At 43.9% G+C, this 19,196-nt stretch overlaps 1 protein-coding gene across 1 annotated transcript in view; it reads left to right on the plus strand.

Moving 5' to 3' along the window:
• The window catches only part of SNX24 (sorting nexin 24), a 139,056-nt gene extending 124,968 nt beyond the window's left edge, over window positions 1-14,088 (plus strand). The window contains exons 4-8 of the mRNA XM_077753011.1: window positions 5,997-6,091; window positions 7,417-7,449; window positions 7,982-8,046; window positions 12,544-12,607; window positions 13,012-14,088. Of these exons, the coding sequence (XP_077609137.1) occupies window positions 5,997-6,091; window positions 7,417-7,449; window positions 7,982-8,046; window positions 12,544-12,607; window positions 13,012-13,168 (414 nt within the window). The 3' untranslated portion in view covers window positions 13,169-14,088. The remainder of the gene's footprint in view (window positions 1-5,996; window positions 6,092-7,416; window positions 7,450-7,981; window positions 8,047-12,543; window positions 12,608-13,011) is intronic.
• Window positions 14,089-19,196: the final 5,108 nt, after the last annotated feature.

Genomic DNA, 19,196 nt, shown 5'->3' on the forward strand with positions numbered 1-19,196 from the left:
CAGGCTCATTTTTTAAATCTTGAGCAGTTGCTGGGGTGTGGGTTAGCAGAAGCCTGAGGACCGCAAAGCCTCGGGGCACTGGGAGCTCTGGTCCCAGAGGACACTGCAGCGCGCTCACCGCAGCGAGAGGAGGCATTGATTTTCTCCCTCTGTGTTCTTAGCTGCACCTCTGAGGCAGGTCTGGTCTGAAGCGTTTTTGCTGGCGAGGAGAGGAAAACCTGTCATGAACTTGGTCACCCCAGTGGTCGGACGTTTCAGACCAAACCAGATGGAGGAGGAACAGGGCTTTAAAGGCTCCTGAAACCCTCCTGACTTGGTTCAGCATCCTGGCTGTTGGGACAGGAGAGGTCCTCTGCAGTTGGTAACAAACCTTGACAGACAATGGGGAAAAAATGGTTTTTTTTTTTAATGTTTTGAGGAGAGAATAAAAGGATCAAATCGGTGACAGCAATGCAGCTCTGTGCAGCGATCTGGGAAGGTTAGCGAAGTGGTCTTGTCCAAGTTTTCAACAAGATGTTCCGTTCCTGTTATAATTGGCTGCTGGGTAGGTTCGGACCTAACTAGAATGCCAGCGTTCGATTTCGCCATGTCCTCAGCGGAGATGTGTCACCGTTTGTGCTCGCCTTAGTGACAATTTTCTAAAATGGAAACTCGTGGGAAATCATTACAGTGTTTATATGTCTCCCTTGTCGGCTGGCGTTATCCTGTGATATTTTACCAGTGTTTTCCACTGCATGATGGCATCTAGCAAAGGTTAAGGCAGAACAGGTCCCTCTGTAATTTTGTGACTGCATTTTACTTACTGAAGAAGAAAAGATAACTGACAATTAAGTATTTGGGATGTCACAGGAAGAACATGTGCAACTAATCAATGGGATCCTTTGGGAACATGATTTTATAAAGCTGATAAGGTAGAAAAATCGCGATTTTGTGATTTGTGTTACATGATGATAATTGTACCTTTTCAATAAAAAAGACATTTCTCCTGGAGTAAACATTGAGCTTGCAGGGGATGCTGGTAGCAACGCTGTTGTTTTTTTGCCCTATTCAGGCAATTTTTTTTGGTCAATGTTTTTGTAGACTCCGAGATTTTTTTTTTTTTTTTTTGCATCCAGTTCTTTTAGAGTGTGTTTCCAAAGGAATATCTGGTCTGTTGTGAGGAAAGTCATTTATTATCCTGAAAGTGAGTAACACCATATAAAGAATAATAATTACGTTTTTTGCTTCTTACAAGGTACGCTCAATTTCCTAGTTTTAGTGAGTGTCGGAGTTGGATACAGCCACAGCCATCTGTTATGTAGTATAGCACATACTTGTTACAGTTCTTTCTTTAACCCCATTTTCCATGTGCATCTTAATAATAACCTGATTTTTAGTCTACATGACTCCTAAGCGATGAATTGCGTGGACATTTCTTTGATGTGTTCTTCTGCACTCCGGGTGTGTATCAAAGCGCAAGTAAAAGGCATTCAGAGCCCAGGCTGTTTAGAAGCTGTTACACTGCAGGCTCTTCCCTCACTTGGGCCACTTTCGCTTGTTTCATTGCACAGGCTTCAATTAGAGATAGACGGATACCTTCTAAGCCGGTTTGCACAGAGCTTTCTTCTCATTCCAGCTGCTTTGAACATCTCCACCTTCCTTAAAAAAAAAAAAAAGTTCATTTAAGGACCACTTTCCTTGTCCCTCCAACACCCCATTTTGTGCTTGCTACCTGCTACTGGTGACCTCTTTTGTAAATGATTTTGAACCTTTTATTCATGTTCAGTGCTCACGACTAGGCCTTTCTAAATGCATCCTTAGTTCTCAGTTTGGGAGTGCTAGAGAGTATTTCATTCAGTGGAGCAAGAGAATTGCTCAGCTCCTTTTGTAAAAGTTCTGGTGGCAACTCTTTCTGCTGACCTACCGCTTGAGACAACAGCACTTGTGTATAAGCGGCTGCTCTTCATCTCACGTCTCAGCTGTGAATACTACCCCTTGGAGTATTTGACTAGGTACTTATACCTGTGAAATTGAATTTAATGCTGTTTATTTCCAAGTGTTTCTCTAACTCGCCATATTCATTTTTGAATTGTGTTGTCCTGCGGCATAAATGAGTCGCCCAGCCGTCTGCCCAAACTTGGATCCAGTGTCAGAACTCTACCGTCAGAGCGACCCGTTGATGGATTAAATAGCACTGGGTCTGGGACCCACCCCTGCGCAGCAGTTCAAAACACTCCTCTCATAACACACGTAGGTAACTAGCATTTCCTCACCCTGGGACCCAGCAGTGATGGCATTTAAACAATATCTTCCTCCGTGTTCTGCTAACTTTGGGAGCCCCTGCCGCTACAGACTGTTAAATTCTAGAATTTCATATGAAAGGCACAGAAGCCATGAGTATGAACTCCTTTCTGAATTCCATGCAGTGGTAGATTTTGATCTACCAGAAAGAGTCCTTCAGAAGGTTAGCCCCACTGCCAGATAAATATTTTCAACCACAGCCCAGAGCTGAAAGCACTAATGAATTCTAATAGCAAGGCAGCACACAGCCCAGTGGGGTTGCCATTGACCAAGAGGCAGAAAACCAGAACAGGAGGGCCAGCGTGGCCTTTGGGGACCTGGCCTACAGCACGGGCCCAACAGTGAGTGCTTCAGGCTGCAAGCCAAGTGCAGAGTGTGCCCAGTGGCATCACTGCCCCATTGAGCTGAAAGCGGGTGTCCTTGGCTAGACCGTCAGGGGCCTGTGAATCCCTGTCCCTCCCGCTGTTGGCACAGTTATCTACGTATGCATATTTTCCCACAAGTGAGATTCTCAGCTTTGATGCAATTTTAAAGGGATCCGTGAATCATGGAGGGTTAAGAAGCCTCTGTTTGTGAGATGGACAGTGATCCAAGCTTCCAAAACCGATAAAATGGGTTGTTGGGAACTGATTTAACAGGATTTAGAGGAAAGAATGAAGATTGGTTGAAGACTCATTGTGTGCCACGGACTCCTGGAGAGGTCTTATCCTCACACTAACCCTGTGAGATAGGTAGGAGGGGCAGGGGTGGGGTGGNATATTTATTTTTTATTTATTTATATTTTTATAAAATATTTTTTATTCATTATAGGTTTATATATATTGATTTACCCATTGAATAAAATTGGGTATTTAGACCTGACTGGGGTCCCAAGAAGGTCAGATAGTCCAGGGTGCAATTTCAAGAAGGAGTGATCTTCTTCAATGAAAGCTTCTCAAGAAACAGAAAAAGATGTAAATGGAACAGTCATGAGACCCCACATCACTGCTGGGCTTCTCAGAGAGTGAGATCGCGTGTTTATGAACTGAAAGATTTAGTTGAAACTAATTTAATTTCCCTTGTGCATCTCTGTACTAATTAATGACAGTCATTTCACTTGTCCATATTATACTGCGTTAGGTAAATTCTACCATTCTACACTCTACCTCTGTTTGGGTTCAAGTATAAATTATTTTCTTACACGCCTTAGCAGAGTTTAAGAAATATTGCCAACGTGTAACTGAATGCTTAACCAACCCCCTCAGTGCTACTTTCTTTACAACTGTAAATCCTGAAATCCATATTGGTGACTTTTATGAAAAGCATTATTTGAGAATTTTCGGTGACCGTTTAACAAAAATGCTCACCAGCTTTTGGAGTTTTCTGTGTTCCTTTTTTTTTTTTTTTTTTTTTTTAATTTTTTTTTTCTAAAAAAAAAAAAAATGCGATCATCTCTTTGTAGGACTCTGGAGCAGGATTAATTCCTGTCCTGGTGTTGCAGTGTAAACAGCTTTTTGCCTGTCTTTTGTCATTAATGATCATGCTGTAGATGTAGCCGGTGCATTGTAAGCCAATCTGTCAAGGCAAATAAACAATTCACCTTGTTAAAATTCCCTAAATCTTGCATTAATAAAACCAAACTAAGCCCCTGAACACTCAAGAGATGTCTTCCTCCATACTGTGGTGATGGATGACATGTCTAAAGATCCTGGAAATTAAGTAGTTCAGGTCATTAAAAGTGTCCCACACTTGTTATTGATTTAATTTATTTTAAAAGGTGGGGGTGGAGATAAGAGTGTTTACCCCCCCCATTTTATTTTTTTAATCTGAAAGCTACCACTTGTACACGTAATTAAAACTATTGCCTGGGTGAACAGCTCTGTATTTGTTACAACATTCAGCTTTATTATTCAGAGAGGTATTGTATCATCCTCTGAAACAGATGCCTAGAAACAAGGACATAATCACTGCAACTTGACAGCAAACCTTCCAGAGAGCTTCATATATATGATGATTCTTACAACCTTTGAGTTCCAGGCACTGAAATAATGACCTGAGAGGTACTCCCAAAATTTCCTCATCTAGATAAAAATCTAGATGAAGATCAGTGGAAATAATAGCAAAAGCATGCCTCTGAAAAGAGGATTTTTTTCAATTTTATGACTTTTTTTGTTTTCCTTTCTTTTTTCGCCTTTTTAAAATATTTATTTATTTTTGAGAGAGCAAGAGAGAGACAGAGCCTGAGCGGGGGAGGGGCAGAAAGAGAGAGGGAGACACAGAATCGGAAGCAGGCTCCAGGCTATGAGCTGTCAGTCAGCACAGAGCCCGACTTGGGGCCCGAACCCACAGACCATGAGATCATGACCTGGGCCAAAGTCGGATGTTTAACCGACTAAGTCACCCAGGGACCCCTGTTTTCCTACTTTCTATTTACTTTCCTTAAGCCTCAGTGGGTACAGCTGCTTCTATAAGGAGTAGGAAGAGACCAAGACAGAGCTGGCTTTCCACACGAGTCTCACGCAGGCTCTGAACAGCAGGAAGGTGAGCCACCAGCATAGTGTGGGGCTCAGCCTGTATTGTTCATTCCGTGTCTATGTCCTGAATTGGGCACCTCTCTGAAAACTGTGCTAGAAATGCAACCACTCGGTATATAAATCATGACTAAAAGCGACAGATTGTATTGAATTACCCATCACCCTGCATAGCTGTTCCTGATCAACCGCGCGAGTGATACTTGACCGTCACTTCTCACTGTCCTGTAAGCAACACATGCATTTGGGGGCTTGGGGAGGAGAACCGTGATAAAATATGAAAGTGACCCTTGAAAAGAGTTCTATTACTTTCAGAGATTATTTTACAATCTTTGATGCCGTGTCCACGGTCTTTGAAAAACAAAAGAAAACAAAGGTTAGGGGCTGGGGAGAGGCAGATGTGCAGTCAGTTCACACACCGTGGTGCTCTTTTAAAAAAAAAAAATAGGTCCCCATGAAAGTGCACTCTCTAGTCCTCCATTAGGTTTCTCCTTGCAATTGCATAATTCAGAGAGCTGAGAACTGACATGGGTCTGCCATTACGCCACCTCTTTAGCAGAGTTCCCTGAATGGAAGAATGGTATAGACTTCTTTTTTCCTTTTTAGTATATAGGCTGATTTACACTTAGTGGTAAAGTTGTTACTGACCCTTTAAGTGGAGCTGTCCAAAGAGCAATTAACATCAGTTGATCCAGAAGCCCAAAGAGGCAAGAGCTGAGGGGTCTTGTCTCAATCTTCCAGTTAACAAAGCCACGTGTAGTATTTCCTAAACAGTAGCGATCTCTTATAAACACATACCCAAGGCCAGACCACTTTATCAGTCAGTAGGGAAAACTTGATGTACGTATCTTAGCGGTAGTATTGACACATCCAGGTTTTTAAAATACCCTGATCAGAATCGCCATGAGGGCAAGAACTACCTCCGCTTGGTCGCCCACTGTTTTGAGCCCTTGTCAGCCTCTGACACGCAGTAGATGTTCCGTAAATGCCGGTTGGGTGAGAGAATAAATGCAGTGGACTGTGTGCTGACACTGACGAGCAGGCATGTCTCCTGAATTCTTGGTGGGTATAATGGGGACCACCCCCCATACAGAGTGTGAAGAATGATACTGCTAAGAACTTCGATGGCATGATCTTTGGAAGTAGCTTGTTTGATAGATGACCTCACACATTTTACTTTGTACGTTCTGTTTTCTGCTTTCATAGGCCGTCATTTTAGAAAATGAAGAGCTCCCCAAGCTGTTCCTTGATTTCCTTAATGTGCGACACTTGCCATCTCTACCGAAGGCAGAGAGTTGTGGGTAAGGATTGTTGTTCACCCATTGGGCATATATTTGAAACTACTCTGCAGTCACTTGTTGGCGTAACCAATGACCACAGTGGTACTGGAAGGGTCAGCCTGGCCACACCCGTTCTCTCTGCTGGGACAGCGCTCATGTGCCCCCTGCCTGTAATCAAAGGAATTCCTCGTCAGCCCTCATCCCTGTATTGTGGCCAAATGGCCAAGGCTCAGCAACTAGGCTTTAGACTCAAGGAATTGACTTTTTAAATTCTGCTCCATGGAGTGATGTTTCATGACGGGCATTAGGAACCTAGATGGCCTGTGAGAGACTCATATATTAATTTGTGGACACTTGAGCTAAGTCCATATCCCCGTACACATACATTCATAGAATCATAAAGCTGAGAAGGACCTTCGAGATGATTTTACCCAACTGACTTACTGTAGAGTGGAGTAAACGGAGACACAGAAATTAAGCGTCTTTCCCCAGATCTCTCACCTTGTAGCTGGCAGAGCCCAGGCCTCCCTGCATGAGCTCTCTCTGCTGCCCTGCTGCCTCCCCCACAGAACTTTCTACTGAGGGGCTGCGGACCCCAGTCCTTGTCTTGCAAGGAACCAAACATTTGATGCCCTCAGCATTTGGGAAGTGTTCCTCTGAAGAATGGACTCTGAGACAAGCCCCTCACCCAGCTCCGGGCACCTGACTTGTGTGCAGCTCACTGCTGAAGGCAGTTAGCAACACCGCTGACCTGGTCAATCCATTTGTGGAGAAACACATCATCACAAACTCTCTGCAAGCCCCAGCAGAGGAAAGGGTTGTAATCGCAGGAACAAGACCCCAGCTGACCGCACCCAAAGTCGTGTTCAGCGCCAGCCGTCTGCTGGATGAGAGGCTGCAGGCACGCGCCCCCTCACCGGCAGGGTTTGCTCAGGGCCACTTTCCGCTCAGCCCAGAGCGAGAATTACACCCTCTGTTCCCCAAATAACAGGCGTCGTCAGCGTGTCCTGTTCTGACATGCATGCTTTTGCTACGAGGTTGTACGAGGTTGGGCTTTACAGAGGGATGTTTTTAAGAAGAAATCTGGGGAATGACAGAGTGAAATCTTTTCTCTATTATATAAGCCTGAAAGTAAAACCATAAGGTTTCCAAGTGATGGTCAGGAAAATTGAAAGTCAAGAATATCTTGTTCTTAAGAGCTCTTAGAAGGAGGCCTCAGTCATGCTGTGACTGTGTGAAAACACCTCTCTTTTCAAAATTTCAGAGCTCTAAGAATACTGGCTATTTTTACTTTGGTTGGCATAAACATTCACCCAACTTTTTCCTCTTCTTTTAAAAAATTTTAGATCGTTTGATGAGACAGAATCTGAAGAATCAAGGTAAGAACTAATACTTGTCGGTCAAGACTTAACATAAAACCAGGAATAGGACTGTGGTTTTGCGAAATGTCCCATGACCGTGGTGAAGGATGTCAAGCCACGATCTTCTTGAAAACATTTGGTAGCACCTTGATTTTCAGATTATAAACATGTGATAGGAAGTTAGAGAAGTAACCAGTTATATCCAGGAGGGAAGGTACCAGAGCCCTACATTGTTTCAGGCAAGTCATAAGAATACCGTTTTATCAATAATTGTGCTACGAGATTCAAAAGACACCAGCGACGCCTTTCAGCAGTGATTTATCGTACCGATGGTAGATCTGCTTCACATTCCACAAAGAATTGTTTCGAAGGTGAGGGCCCGGCTTGCATGTTCCCTGGAACTCACCTCGCCATCCTTCACCCACACAGTTAGATCCAGAAACCTTGAGATGGCCCCACACAGCAGTTTGATCCCCTCAAAGCTAGTTTGTAGTGTTTTCTGTTTACCGTCGTCCCCTGATGCTGACATGCCTGTTCTTGACCTTTCCAGCAAACTGTCCCACCAGCCGGTGCTGCTCTTCCTCAGGGACCCATTCGTCTTGCCTGCAGCCAGTGGTAATCAAAGCTGTCATCTGCTAACAGCTCTTTACTGATCTGACCCTGCACCACATAAACCACGTTTTTAATACAGGTCTAACAGAGTGACATTGGTCCAGGGCTTAATAATCTGCCAATAAGCCTGGGCTCTTGGTGTAAGAGACATTCAGAATTTTAATTGGGGCAGGGCTTTCGGCAAGAAATGTAATTTTTCTTTCTGCTTTACTGGGTGATTTTGAATTAGACTAATAAGAAGGAAAGGTCTTGATCATCTTTTCATTTCCTTCCTTCCTTCCTTCCTTCCTTCCTTCCTTCTTTCTTTTCTTTGTCTTTTTGATGATGTTATTTTGGTCTCTGCCTGTTTTTATCCAGATGCTGAAGCTTGATTCCAAGACTCTGTTTCTTTTTTATTTAAATCCTTTTCCCCGAAAAGCTGTGCCATTATATTACATGTGTATCTCTACTGCCATTTAGGTTACAGCATCTGAGATGATGGAATGTATATTTTCAAAAGATGTATGCTTCAGTATAATGAATTAATTTAAGCATAGATATAAGCAGTATTTTATCTTGGGTCCTTTCTTTGTGCCAAGAAATTTAAATTACTCTGAGTCCCTCTCAAAATGTTCCCTTGTCCAGCCCTTTGTGAGTACATTCTCAGACATTATCCCATTTAAGTTTTTTTTTTTAAAGCCTTAAGAACTAGGCAGGGCATGGGGCGCCTGGGTGGCTCAGTTGGTGAAGCGTCCGACTTCAGCTCAGGTCATGATCTCAAGGTTCATGGGTTTGAGCCCCACGTCGGGCTTTGTGCTGACAGCTCAGGGCCTGGAGCCTGCTTCGGATTCTGTCTCCCCCTCTCTCTGCCCCTCCCCCACTCGTACTCTGTCTCTCTCTGTCTCAAAAATAAATAACCTATAAAAAAAATTTTTTTTGAAGAACTAGGCATGGCAGGAGTCATCACTGGCTAATGAGAGAATCGGGGCTCAAGGAGGTCCCTGACTTGCCCAGTCTCCACGGCTGATGGGCTGACCCCTGGTGCCTGATTCCTCCTTGTGTGCTCATTGCATAGAGTGAATTTCCAGCCGTTGTTTCTGAGAGTAACTAAATAGCAGTAACTAGCAGTAGATAAATTATCTGTTGAAACCATTCGTCCATCCTGGCAATAAAACCTTCTCACCAGCAACAGAGAGAGGACCATGCCGTAGCCACAGTCCATGCCCTGAGATCACAGACTTGGCTGTCAGTTTAAAGAAGGCTGGCGGGACACAGCCCGGCTCTGTCGGGGGACCATTCTTAGCACCCTGATCAAAGGGTTTTGCTATATAAGAGAATGGGCTCGTAGTATTTTTCCTATAAAATCCTTTTCAGTGAGGAATAATTAATTGCCTTTCCCTAGCATTTGCTTCCCGTGTTTAAAAAATACACGTTCTGGGCGCCTGGGTGGCTCAGTCGGTTAAGCGTCTGACTTGGGCTCAGGTCATGATCTCACAGTTGATAAGTTTGAGTCCCGCATCACGCTCTGTGCTGACAGCTCAGAGCCTTGAGCCTGCTTCAGATTCTGTGTCTCCTTCTCTCTCTGCCCCTCCCTTGCTCACACTGTCTCTCTCTCTCTCTCTCTCAAAAATAAATAAACATTACAATTTTTTGGGAAAAAAAAAAAACCCTATTCCATTCACTTTGATGAGAGCCCTGCCCATTTGTTTCCTTATAGTAGCGATCACAGAGTATCCCTTCTTTCTGTGTGTCGCGTTCACCTGCTGAATCTCCCTCATCTAGCGCATGCTCATCACTCACAATAAATACGGCACCTTGACCTCTGCTGTTCCCTGTGCTGGGAACACCCCTCGCCCAGACGAGGTGTGCACCCAGGTGCCTGTGAGGACAGCTGTGAGGACAGCTGGCCGCTGCACCCTCGTTCACACGGCACCTGCACACAGAGGTCTCACCTCATCTTCCTGTCCTGTCCCCCTCAAGCCCCGGGCACTGTTTCGTTTTCCCCCTTTGCCTTTAAACCACTGCTGGACCTGCTCAGGTGTGCAAAATTACTCCAAGTAAGTCCTGGTATTTTCCTGTTTCTCTTTTTTGCTGAACTTACTTAAATCCACTTAAACTAAGCATGCTGATGACATAATTGCACCAACCTTCAAAAACCACTTCTGTATTTTGGGTGGCAAAGGATAAATGCCTATATGCTACTAATACATATTCTTATGTCCTGTTTGGGCATCTAACTGAAAATTGATTATTATAAGGGTGTCTGCGTGGCTCATTCTGTTAAGCACCCAACTGATCATGATCTCACGGATTGTGGGTTTGAGCCCCACATCAGGCTCTGTGCTGACAGCTCAGAGCCTGGAGCCTGCTTCAGATTCTGCATCTCCCTCTCTCTCTGCTTAAGAATTATTTTTAATTAAAAAAAAGAAAATTGATCAATATTTCCGTTTATTGCTCTTGGTTTCACTATATTTCTGTGGAGGAGAAAGACTTTTAGAATTAAAATGAGCTTAGCAAAACCACGGCTTCTGATTGAAATCAAAATACATAGGATAAATTCTGTTGTCAATTATGAAAGATATGTTTTATGAAATATAATGTTACCATGTTGGATAAAAGCAAGCAGTAAGAAATCAAGTGTCATGGCCCAAAAGTGATTGAAGCTCATGTACTGGAGATATTTTTTTTAAGTTTATGTATTTATTTTAAGAGAAAGAGAGCACAAGCAGGGGAGGAGCAGAGAGAGAGGAAGAGAGAGAGAGAATCCCAAGCAGGCTGTGTGCTCTGAGCACAGAGTCAGACACGAGGCTCGATCTCACAAACCATGAGATCATGACCTGAGTGGAGATCAAGAGTCAGATGCTTAACTGACTGAGCCACCCAGGAGCCCTTGGAGACATTTTTAAAAGCTGTTTTGTTTATGTATTCATTTGCTTGTCTCCCTGACTAGTCTAGAGGTTCCGTGGTGTGGGCAGGGACTGCTCTTTACTTATATGCCCAGGAATTAGACAGTACTTGGTACATGATGGTAGCCGGTACTTACCAGGTCAGGTTTAAGTGATTTGTTTTGGCCACCAGTTTCTACCACAGCCCATCAGGTAGGTACTATTATCAAGTCCCTCCCTAGCCACGTGGAAACCCTCACCTCTTTGAACGTGTTCGGTCTACTCTGAAGGACAGAACACAATTCGCTTCCTTCTCACTCTGCTGAAAATCCTTCAGCAACCTCACAGTGCTTTTCAGATAAAGCCCCAGGTCCTAGGCTTGAATTGGCCTTCCTACACTCAGGCCTCTTCCCTCATTCCCTTTTCTTTTTCGTTTTCATTTTTGTTTTTTGTTTATTTGTTTGTTTAAGGCTTATTTTTGAGAGAGAGAGAGAGAGAGGTAAAGAGAGAGGCAGCGTGAGGGAGGGAGGGGGACAGAGGATCCAAAGCAGGCTCCGTGCTGACAGCAGTGGGCACACTGAGGGGCTCAGATCCACAAAGCGGGAGATTGTGACCTGAGCTGAAATCAAGAGTCAGACCCTTAACCCACTGAGTCACCCAGGCGCCCCTCGTTCCCTTCTCCACCCTGGCCTCCATTTTCGGTCTTCCCTCCTGCCCCAGACGTGCCCCCTGGCTAGCTCCTCTGCCTCGTCCGCTCCTCCGAGAGCCTTTCTGCCCTCCCTTGTGAGGGGTTTCACAGAGCAGGAGCTCTATAGAGCTTGGGTTACTCCGTGAACATACTCGTTTTTGTCTTTAAGTATTGGACCGACTAATTTCCTCACATAGTAACTATATTATTTTAAGTGGTTGGCTTTAGCATAAATTCTGGGTATCATCAGGTGCAGCTTGAAGTTTGGAAACTGAACCCCTGAGCCGTGTGATGGATAGCTCCCCCCACCCCCACCCCGTGCAGCTTACCCATTCGTATTTCACCTGCTCTGATCACGGGAACGTGGCACCATGTCCCCAAACCCCTGGGCGTCCTTTGTGTCTGCTCTACAAACGTGGCTGGTTTTTCAAGTGTGACGAGATGGTTCTCGTCGGAAATTTGCCCTCTTAAGTTAGGAAGACGGCCCCCGGATGTTACTGCTCTCTGGAAGCTCGGTCACAGCCCCATCATCCTCCAGACAGCTTGGCCTAAACGCTCCCGTAAACCACAATGGAAAAACTGCAGCAGGGTATTCCCTGTAGAAATCTTGGAATTCCTTCAAGTATATTGAGATTTTGTTAGAAATTGAATTGCCAGTGTAATCCATCTTCCTTGTGAGAAAACATTCAGATAGAGAGCTGGGGCCTAGCAGCATTAACCATTAGAACATCCCTTAAATCAATGAGCTACAAATCTGGCCGTGCATTCCTGCAGCGTCTGGTCCTGCACTGAAGTGGCTCTAGGCCAACTCAACGTGACAGATAACGCATCCTAAACAAGGGGATGCGGACCGAAGTTACTCTGGGCCTCAGCTCGTTAAATTCTAGCAAAGGCAATTGTCTTTCACTGCCAGTGCCTAAGAAAAGCCGGGTTGCTTTTGTTTTTCAGATTTTCCAAATGTGGTTATTGAAGGCGTTCTCCACGGGATATTTTACCCTCATCTGCAGCCCAGGTAGAGCTCCTACATGGCCACAAGGAGCTGAAGCAGGTTTCACAGAAATCGATACCTACCAAATTAACCTAAACTCTATGACATAACAGCTCTAGCTAGTGGTGAAATTCACAGTCCCAGCTTAATACGGGGCAGGGACGTTTCCATTAGAATGGTGCTTTTAAAAATAGAAACTGAACCCCCCTCCCCCCTCCGGGCGGTGCTGAGGTTGAGGCCGAGCGTTTGAGAAGGAGACAGTAGCTGCCAATTTCGAAGCTGGTGAGAAGGTTGTAGAATATCCCTGTGAGCACGGAGCGTAGCAAACTGAAGTCACCCTCTGCATTAAGCTGCACCATTTGCTGATTGAACATCTTATCCTGAAACATACGGAGACTGAACTACTTTGGTAACTTTTTGTTATTCAGATTTTATGACACGCGCTCATCTTTTCATCTCGAGGTTTCCTCAGTCAGTGATAGATCCATCCTGAAGTGCCGGCACCAGGAAAGTATCACAGAAAGGGACTGTGCTGAATGTGAGGACGGAACTAAACTGGAAATTATATTTCGCTGTGCATGTTAGGGCATTTTTAAAAGGTCATGTCATTTCTATTTACACTGCAATAGGGTTGAGCCTTACCTAGGGATTAGCTTCTAGTGTCAGTACCTAAAATAAAATGGAGCATCCAGATTATCCTCAACCACCCTTCAAGAAGACGCCATCTTGAAAATCTGTACATCCAGCGCATCCAGGTTTTCTGCCAATGTTGGGAGAAATGACCGTTTCTTCCGCTGAAGACCGGTGGGGGTTGTTGGCGTTTGCTTAGGACAGTTTTGTATAAAACCTCGTACCTTTTCACACGAGAATCATACTTAGTCGTGCAAGATGCTTGCTTTCCGAGAGGCAGGTGTGAACTGACTCACCTGAGGAGACAGAGTGATAAGCCCCATTTTGATTTCTTCATGGTTCTTCAGCACTCTTCAAGGTTTACTCGTTCATTAAATAAGTGGAACTGCCACCAGATTGTTATTTTCTGTATCGTTTCCTTTTCACTGACTTCCTGTATGGAATTTATGTAAGTTAAATGTGTGTATGATCTCACTCCACTCAACATCTCACACACATTCATATTTGGAGGAGTATGAGGAGAAAAACACACATGCAAATGTAATGTATGTGCTGTATTCGGGCATTTCATTGAAAACTAATTAATAGCTAGCCTATTTATGGTTATTAATTTTACTAAGCTGCTCTGTGGGAGACAAATATTTGGACTCAAGAGGAATAACTGAATCATGGTATCTGGTTAAGATCTACATATATATATAGGTTTCAAGCCTGCTGCAAACTTTTAGGGATACATTTTTGATACCTATGTGACTTCATGCTGGAAACAGGACTAAATAATCAAGTGTCATGAACCAAAAATAACTGAATGCTCACATGTTGGAGATATTTTTTAAATGTTTTGTTGTTAGCTATTTTGAGTTAAATAAAAACAACAAGAAATATTTTGATTTGTCTTCTCCTCGGATCTAATTGAAGCAACTGCGTCTCATCTCTTTATACACACACACAACTTCCCACATACTCACATTTGTCTCTCATCTAGGTGTTAAATTACTGCATCTCTGAAGCCACTAGGTACCCATTAAATAATTGATGATTTACCAAGATAATAAGAATTTTTTTAAATATAAAAACCAAACACTGCTAATGGCACACACCTCAAGAAACCTTTTCTGAGGTTTTTTGTTTGTTTTTAGTGACGAATTTTATTTTTTATTTAATTTTTAATGTGTAATTGCATGTTTCATTTCAATTCCATTACAGGAAATAGAAAACCCCAGTAGGTATTTAAAGCAGGATGGAACAGTAAGAAACTGGATGCTCATGAATCCTTTGGAAGGATGAGGAGAGTGAACTCCTAGTGGATAATCCAGGATTGGCTTCCAGAATCCTCCAGCAGCCTCTAATACCCGCCTGCCCAGGACCCACACCCTTTGCCTTAAGCAAGAAGTCAGGGAGTCAGGAGGCTGCTCCTGGAGCTGTTGAGGTTATAAAAACCTCCCCTGTAACTGTGATCGGGGTATCAGCAAGCAAGATCAGGAGGTAACCGTTACCACTATACCTGCCTAATAGCAGGAATTTGGGGACCAGGCCCTGGCATAGAGTGTCCACCTTCCACCGCCTGCACTACAGTCCCCTCTCAATGCCCACAGCTATGCCCCTATCATCTACTCAATCTGCTGTAAGCACATCTAGTTGGTACAACCTTATTATTGATCCCCATCTTCAAGGGAGTCTGGAAAGGGTTGGAGCGTCGTGGTCACTGCAGTGCAGGGATGGACATTGGCAAGATGCTAGAATATATTTCCATGGTTGAAACTAATAACAGCGTGCAAAAGGATATATAAGAAAAGAAAGATCCTCACCTTATCTCTTTTGTCCCCTGTCCCACCCCCCAAGCAGCCATGTGCTTCGTTTCTGTGTGTACTTCCAGAGATTTCAGTAACATACATGCGACATCATGCATGTTTAGTGTACATAGTCCATTTCCCCCTTTTTTACAAAACACGGATTTTTGAAGACATGGATTCATAGACAATAGAGCAGTAAAGGGAAGAAAAAGGAAGAGGAACCACGTTACCCTTTAAAGCAGGATATGGGGACACCTGTCATCTGCTGTGCTCCTAGTCCATGAATTTGGTGGCGTGTCTGGGCTTGGTCTCACACTGTCGCCCAGTGCTTCACACACAGCCCCTTGGGCCGTACCTCCATCACTGGCCATTTCTGGACCAGCACCCCTTCTGCCCTCTTTGCCCTGCCCCACTCATTCCAACAGCTGGCCATCTCTACAACCCGAATATGCTGACCATCCCTACCTGCTAAATCCTCAGTTACTTCCCTTTGAAAAGCGTAGAGATCAAATCCACTTGGTGTCAAACATAAAAACGTCAATACAAAACAACAAATGTGAGTTGCCAACCATTTTGAACAATTTTTTAGTTTAAAATTCTAGCCTCCACAGCAATAAAAATGTCTTTTTATTTAAAAAAAAAAAAAGTGTAGCAATCTCATGATCACAGTTGAAGAATAACCAATGGCTTTCATCTCATCTGTCACCTTTGATCAAATGATAATGGCTACTTAATAAGGATTCTGGCCCACCCTTTAGAGTGGCTACTATTAAAAAAAAAAAAAAAAAGGCAACCAATAAGTGTTGGCAAGGATGTGGAGACCCTGAAACCCTTACATGTTGCTGGCGAGCATATAAAATGGCACAGCCTCAGTGGCGAATGGGTTGGTGGTTCTTCAGAAAATGACACAAAATAACCATGTGACCTGACCATTCCATTCTGGGAGTGAAAGCAGGGACTTGATCAGATTGTTTAAATACCCAAGTTCCTGGCAAAAGGTGGAAGAAATGCCAAAAGTTAGAAGCAACCCGGGTGTCCATCAGTGGATGAATGGACAAACAAAATGTGGTAGGTGTGTGCCATGGAATATCATTCAGTCTTAACAAGGGAAGGAAATTCTGACATGTGTTACAATGTGGCTGAACCTTGACATGCTAAGTGAAAACGGTCACAAAGGATGACTACAGTGTGATTCTACCTACATGAGGCATCTGGAATAGTCCTGCTCATAGAAACAGAAGGCAGAATGGTGGCTGTTAGTCTCTGGGTGAAGGGAGAAATGGGGAATTAATGTTCATGGGATTTCAGTTGGGGAAGAGGAGAAAGTTCTGGAGATGACTGCCCAACAGTGTGAATGTACTTGACGCCACTGAACTGTACACTTAAAAATGGTTAAAATGGTAAGTGTTATGCATATTTTACCAAAAATTTTTTAAGTTGTTTTTAAAAGATTTTGAGTAAGGATGTAATAACTAATTAATGATATCTGCCAGGGTGCAGGAGAGACTTTGGCATACATATGTGGTATTAGTCTCATATCTGCTGACAGCCTCTGAGATTCTAAAACAATAGTCTTTTAAATTTTTTTAATGTTCATTTTTGAGAGAGACAGACAGAGCCTGAGCCCAAAAGTGGCAGAGAGAAAGAGACACAGAATCCAAAGCAGTATCCAGGCTCTGAGCTGTCAGCACAGAGTAGGATGCAGGGCTCAAACTTACAAACTGCGAGATCATGACCTGAACCAAAGTCAGACGCTTAATTGAATGAGCCATCCAGGTGCCCCTAAAACAATAGTTGTAAATCAAATGTATATGTATCAGAATCACCTAGAACTCTGACTCAATCGATCTGGATGGATGGGTCCTGTCTTTGAGTTCTGAGAAAAACTGCCAAGGTGATTCTGATACACACCTATGTTGGAAACCGCTGTTTGAGGGATTGGAAGATGACTTATGAACTACCTTTTTTTTTTTAGGTTTACTTATTTATCTTGAGAGACAGCATGTGCATGTAAGCAGGGGAGAGGCAGAGAGGGAGAGAGAGAGAAACCCAAGCGGGCTCCGCACCATCAGCATGGAGCCTGACACGGGGCTCAAATTCCTTAACCTGAGCCAAAACCAAGAGTTGCACACTTCACTGACTGAGTCACCCAGGTGCCCTGAACTACCTTTCTTTAATGGTTATTGACTTGTATACTTTCTGCAGGACCCACTCTGAGAACGTCATTTCAACCCTTGAGCTACTACAGGTGGCCACAGAGAAGTACTCGTCTCAGTGATTCGGGCTGTGTAACGGAAATACCACGGGCTGTGTCTTATGAACAGGTACATTTATTTCTCACAGTTCTGGAAGCTGGGCACTGGCACATTTGGTGTCTAATGAGACCGTGTCCTGACATGGTGGAAGAGGGGCGAAGAATCTCTGTGGAGCCTCTTCGAAGGGCTCCAACTAATTACCTCCTAAAGGCCCTATCTCCTGCTGGTCTCTGCTTGAAACACCCTTTCTGTCTCCCTTGAGAAGATGCTCATTCGCACCTGCTGGCAGCCACCAGGTTGTATCTGAGTCTGTTTGTGTGTTTGTTCATTTGTGTTTGAGGTTCCACATACAAGTGAAATCGTGTGCTATTTGTCTGTCTCTGACTTACTCTGTATCACAGCAAAGTGCTCCTTCTTCACATTTAACCAAAGAACATGAACGCTGTGAGATAGGGGCCATCTTCTGACTTGTTTACACTCCTCTCCATTACAGGGCCAGGAGTAGATTTCAGGAGGCCCCTGTTGAAGGAATAGATGGCCGGCACCCTGTGTTCCCAGCACCCAGCTCAATGCTGGCTACGTGCTTCACAGCAGAAGCTTCGTAGATGCGTGTGGAGTCAGTGACCTTGAATCCAGATTTGCTAACATTTTCCCAAATTTCCTTACATCCCAAGGGTTCTGAAAACCCTGAGTTTCCTACAGTTTGCTCCCTAACTGGATACACAGAGTGGTAATAGGTTGGGTAGCTACACACTTGGATGGTTTCTCAAACTATCCTCTTAACAAACGATTAAGCTAATTCAGGGATCACAAACCACAGTTGTGTGACCCCGCAGGGCAGGGGTTTTCGAGGTTTGGACCCAGGACCAGCATCGTCCACGAACTTGTCAGAAATACAATTTCTCAGGTCCTTCCTAGAGTTAGGGACTTAGACACTCTGAATGTGGGGCCCGGAGATCTGATAAGCACTTTAGATGATTCTTGTGCACCGTATAGTGTGAGAACCATACCCATAGGACATTTCAAAGTATTTTCATGTTGCATATTTTTTAATATATTTCAGCTTTTTTTAATTAAAAAAGCCCTCCATACTTCTGGGGGGGCAGACACAAAGTCAAATCGTGTCAGGATGATAAAACAGAAGGCTAGTGATACCATTAGGATAACAGTCTAACCCGTCAGCCTGCTTCAGATATTTCTCCCTCTCTCTCTGCCCCTCCTACTCGTGCTTGCTCTCTTTCTTTTTCAATAATAAACATTAAAAAAAAAAAAAACAGTACCAAATGGAGATACTATCCAAATTACAGGACATACTATTTGCTACTTAGGACAGAAGGGGACCAGAGTTTGAACAGCCAATTGACTAGCACTTTGAATAGCACATTGGGACGTGTGCTTCAGGAAGAAAATCCTTCCCACCCTCTCCAAAATTAACGGATGTGGAAACAGGAAAGCGCTAATACAAGTGCAGAAGTGGGCGATGGGGGCACAGTGGTATGTTGAGCCCTCTCCAGACCCTCCGAATCTGGGAGTCCCGATTGTTCTGATGGAAGTAGTCATGAGATGAAAATTCCATGTATGGATATGGGGACGCATCTTGTTGTGACTTTAATATTTGTGAGATGGACTTTATTTTCCCCCTCTTCCAGACGGTCCTGTGACTATACCCGCTGGAATTCTGCTCTAGTGCCAGTTGTTTTTCCCTCACTCGAGAATGTCAGCAACACTAGTCAATCTCCAAAGCAGGTGATGTTATATCACACCTAACACTTACGCTTGGCCGAAACCTTAAGTCCCCAAGATGAATTACAGACTTAAGTGAAAACCGTTCTGTTCTTAACGGCACAAAAATTTTCCATTACAAATACTGCTTTTTTACTCTTTCTTAATTAAAAAAAAAAAAGCCTTGAGGGGGCTTTGGATTTCCAAGCCTTC

The sequence above is a fragment of the Crocuta crocuta genome, unplaced genomic scaffold (assembly GCF_008692635.1).
Source record: "Crocuta crocuta isolate KB4526 unplaced genomic scaffold, BGI_CrCroc_1.0 scaffold377, whole genome shotgun sequence".
Lineage (NCBI taxonomy): Eukaryota > Metazoa > Chordata > Mammalia > Carnivora > Hyaenidae > Crocuta > Crocuta crocuta.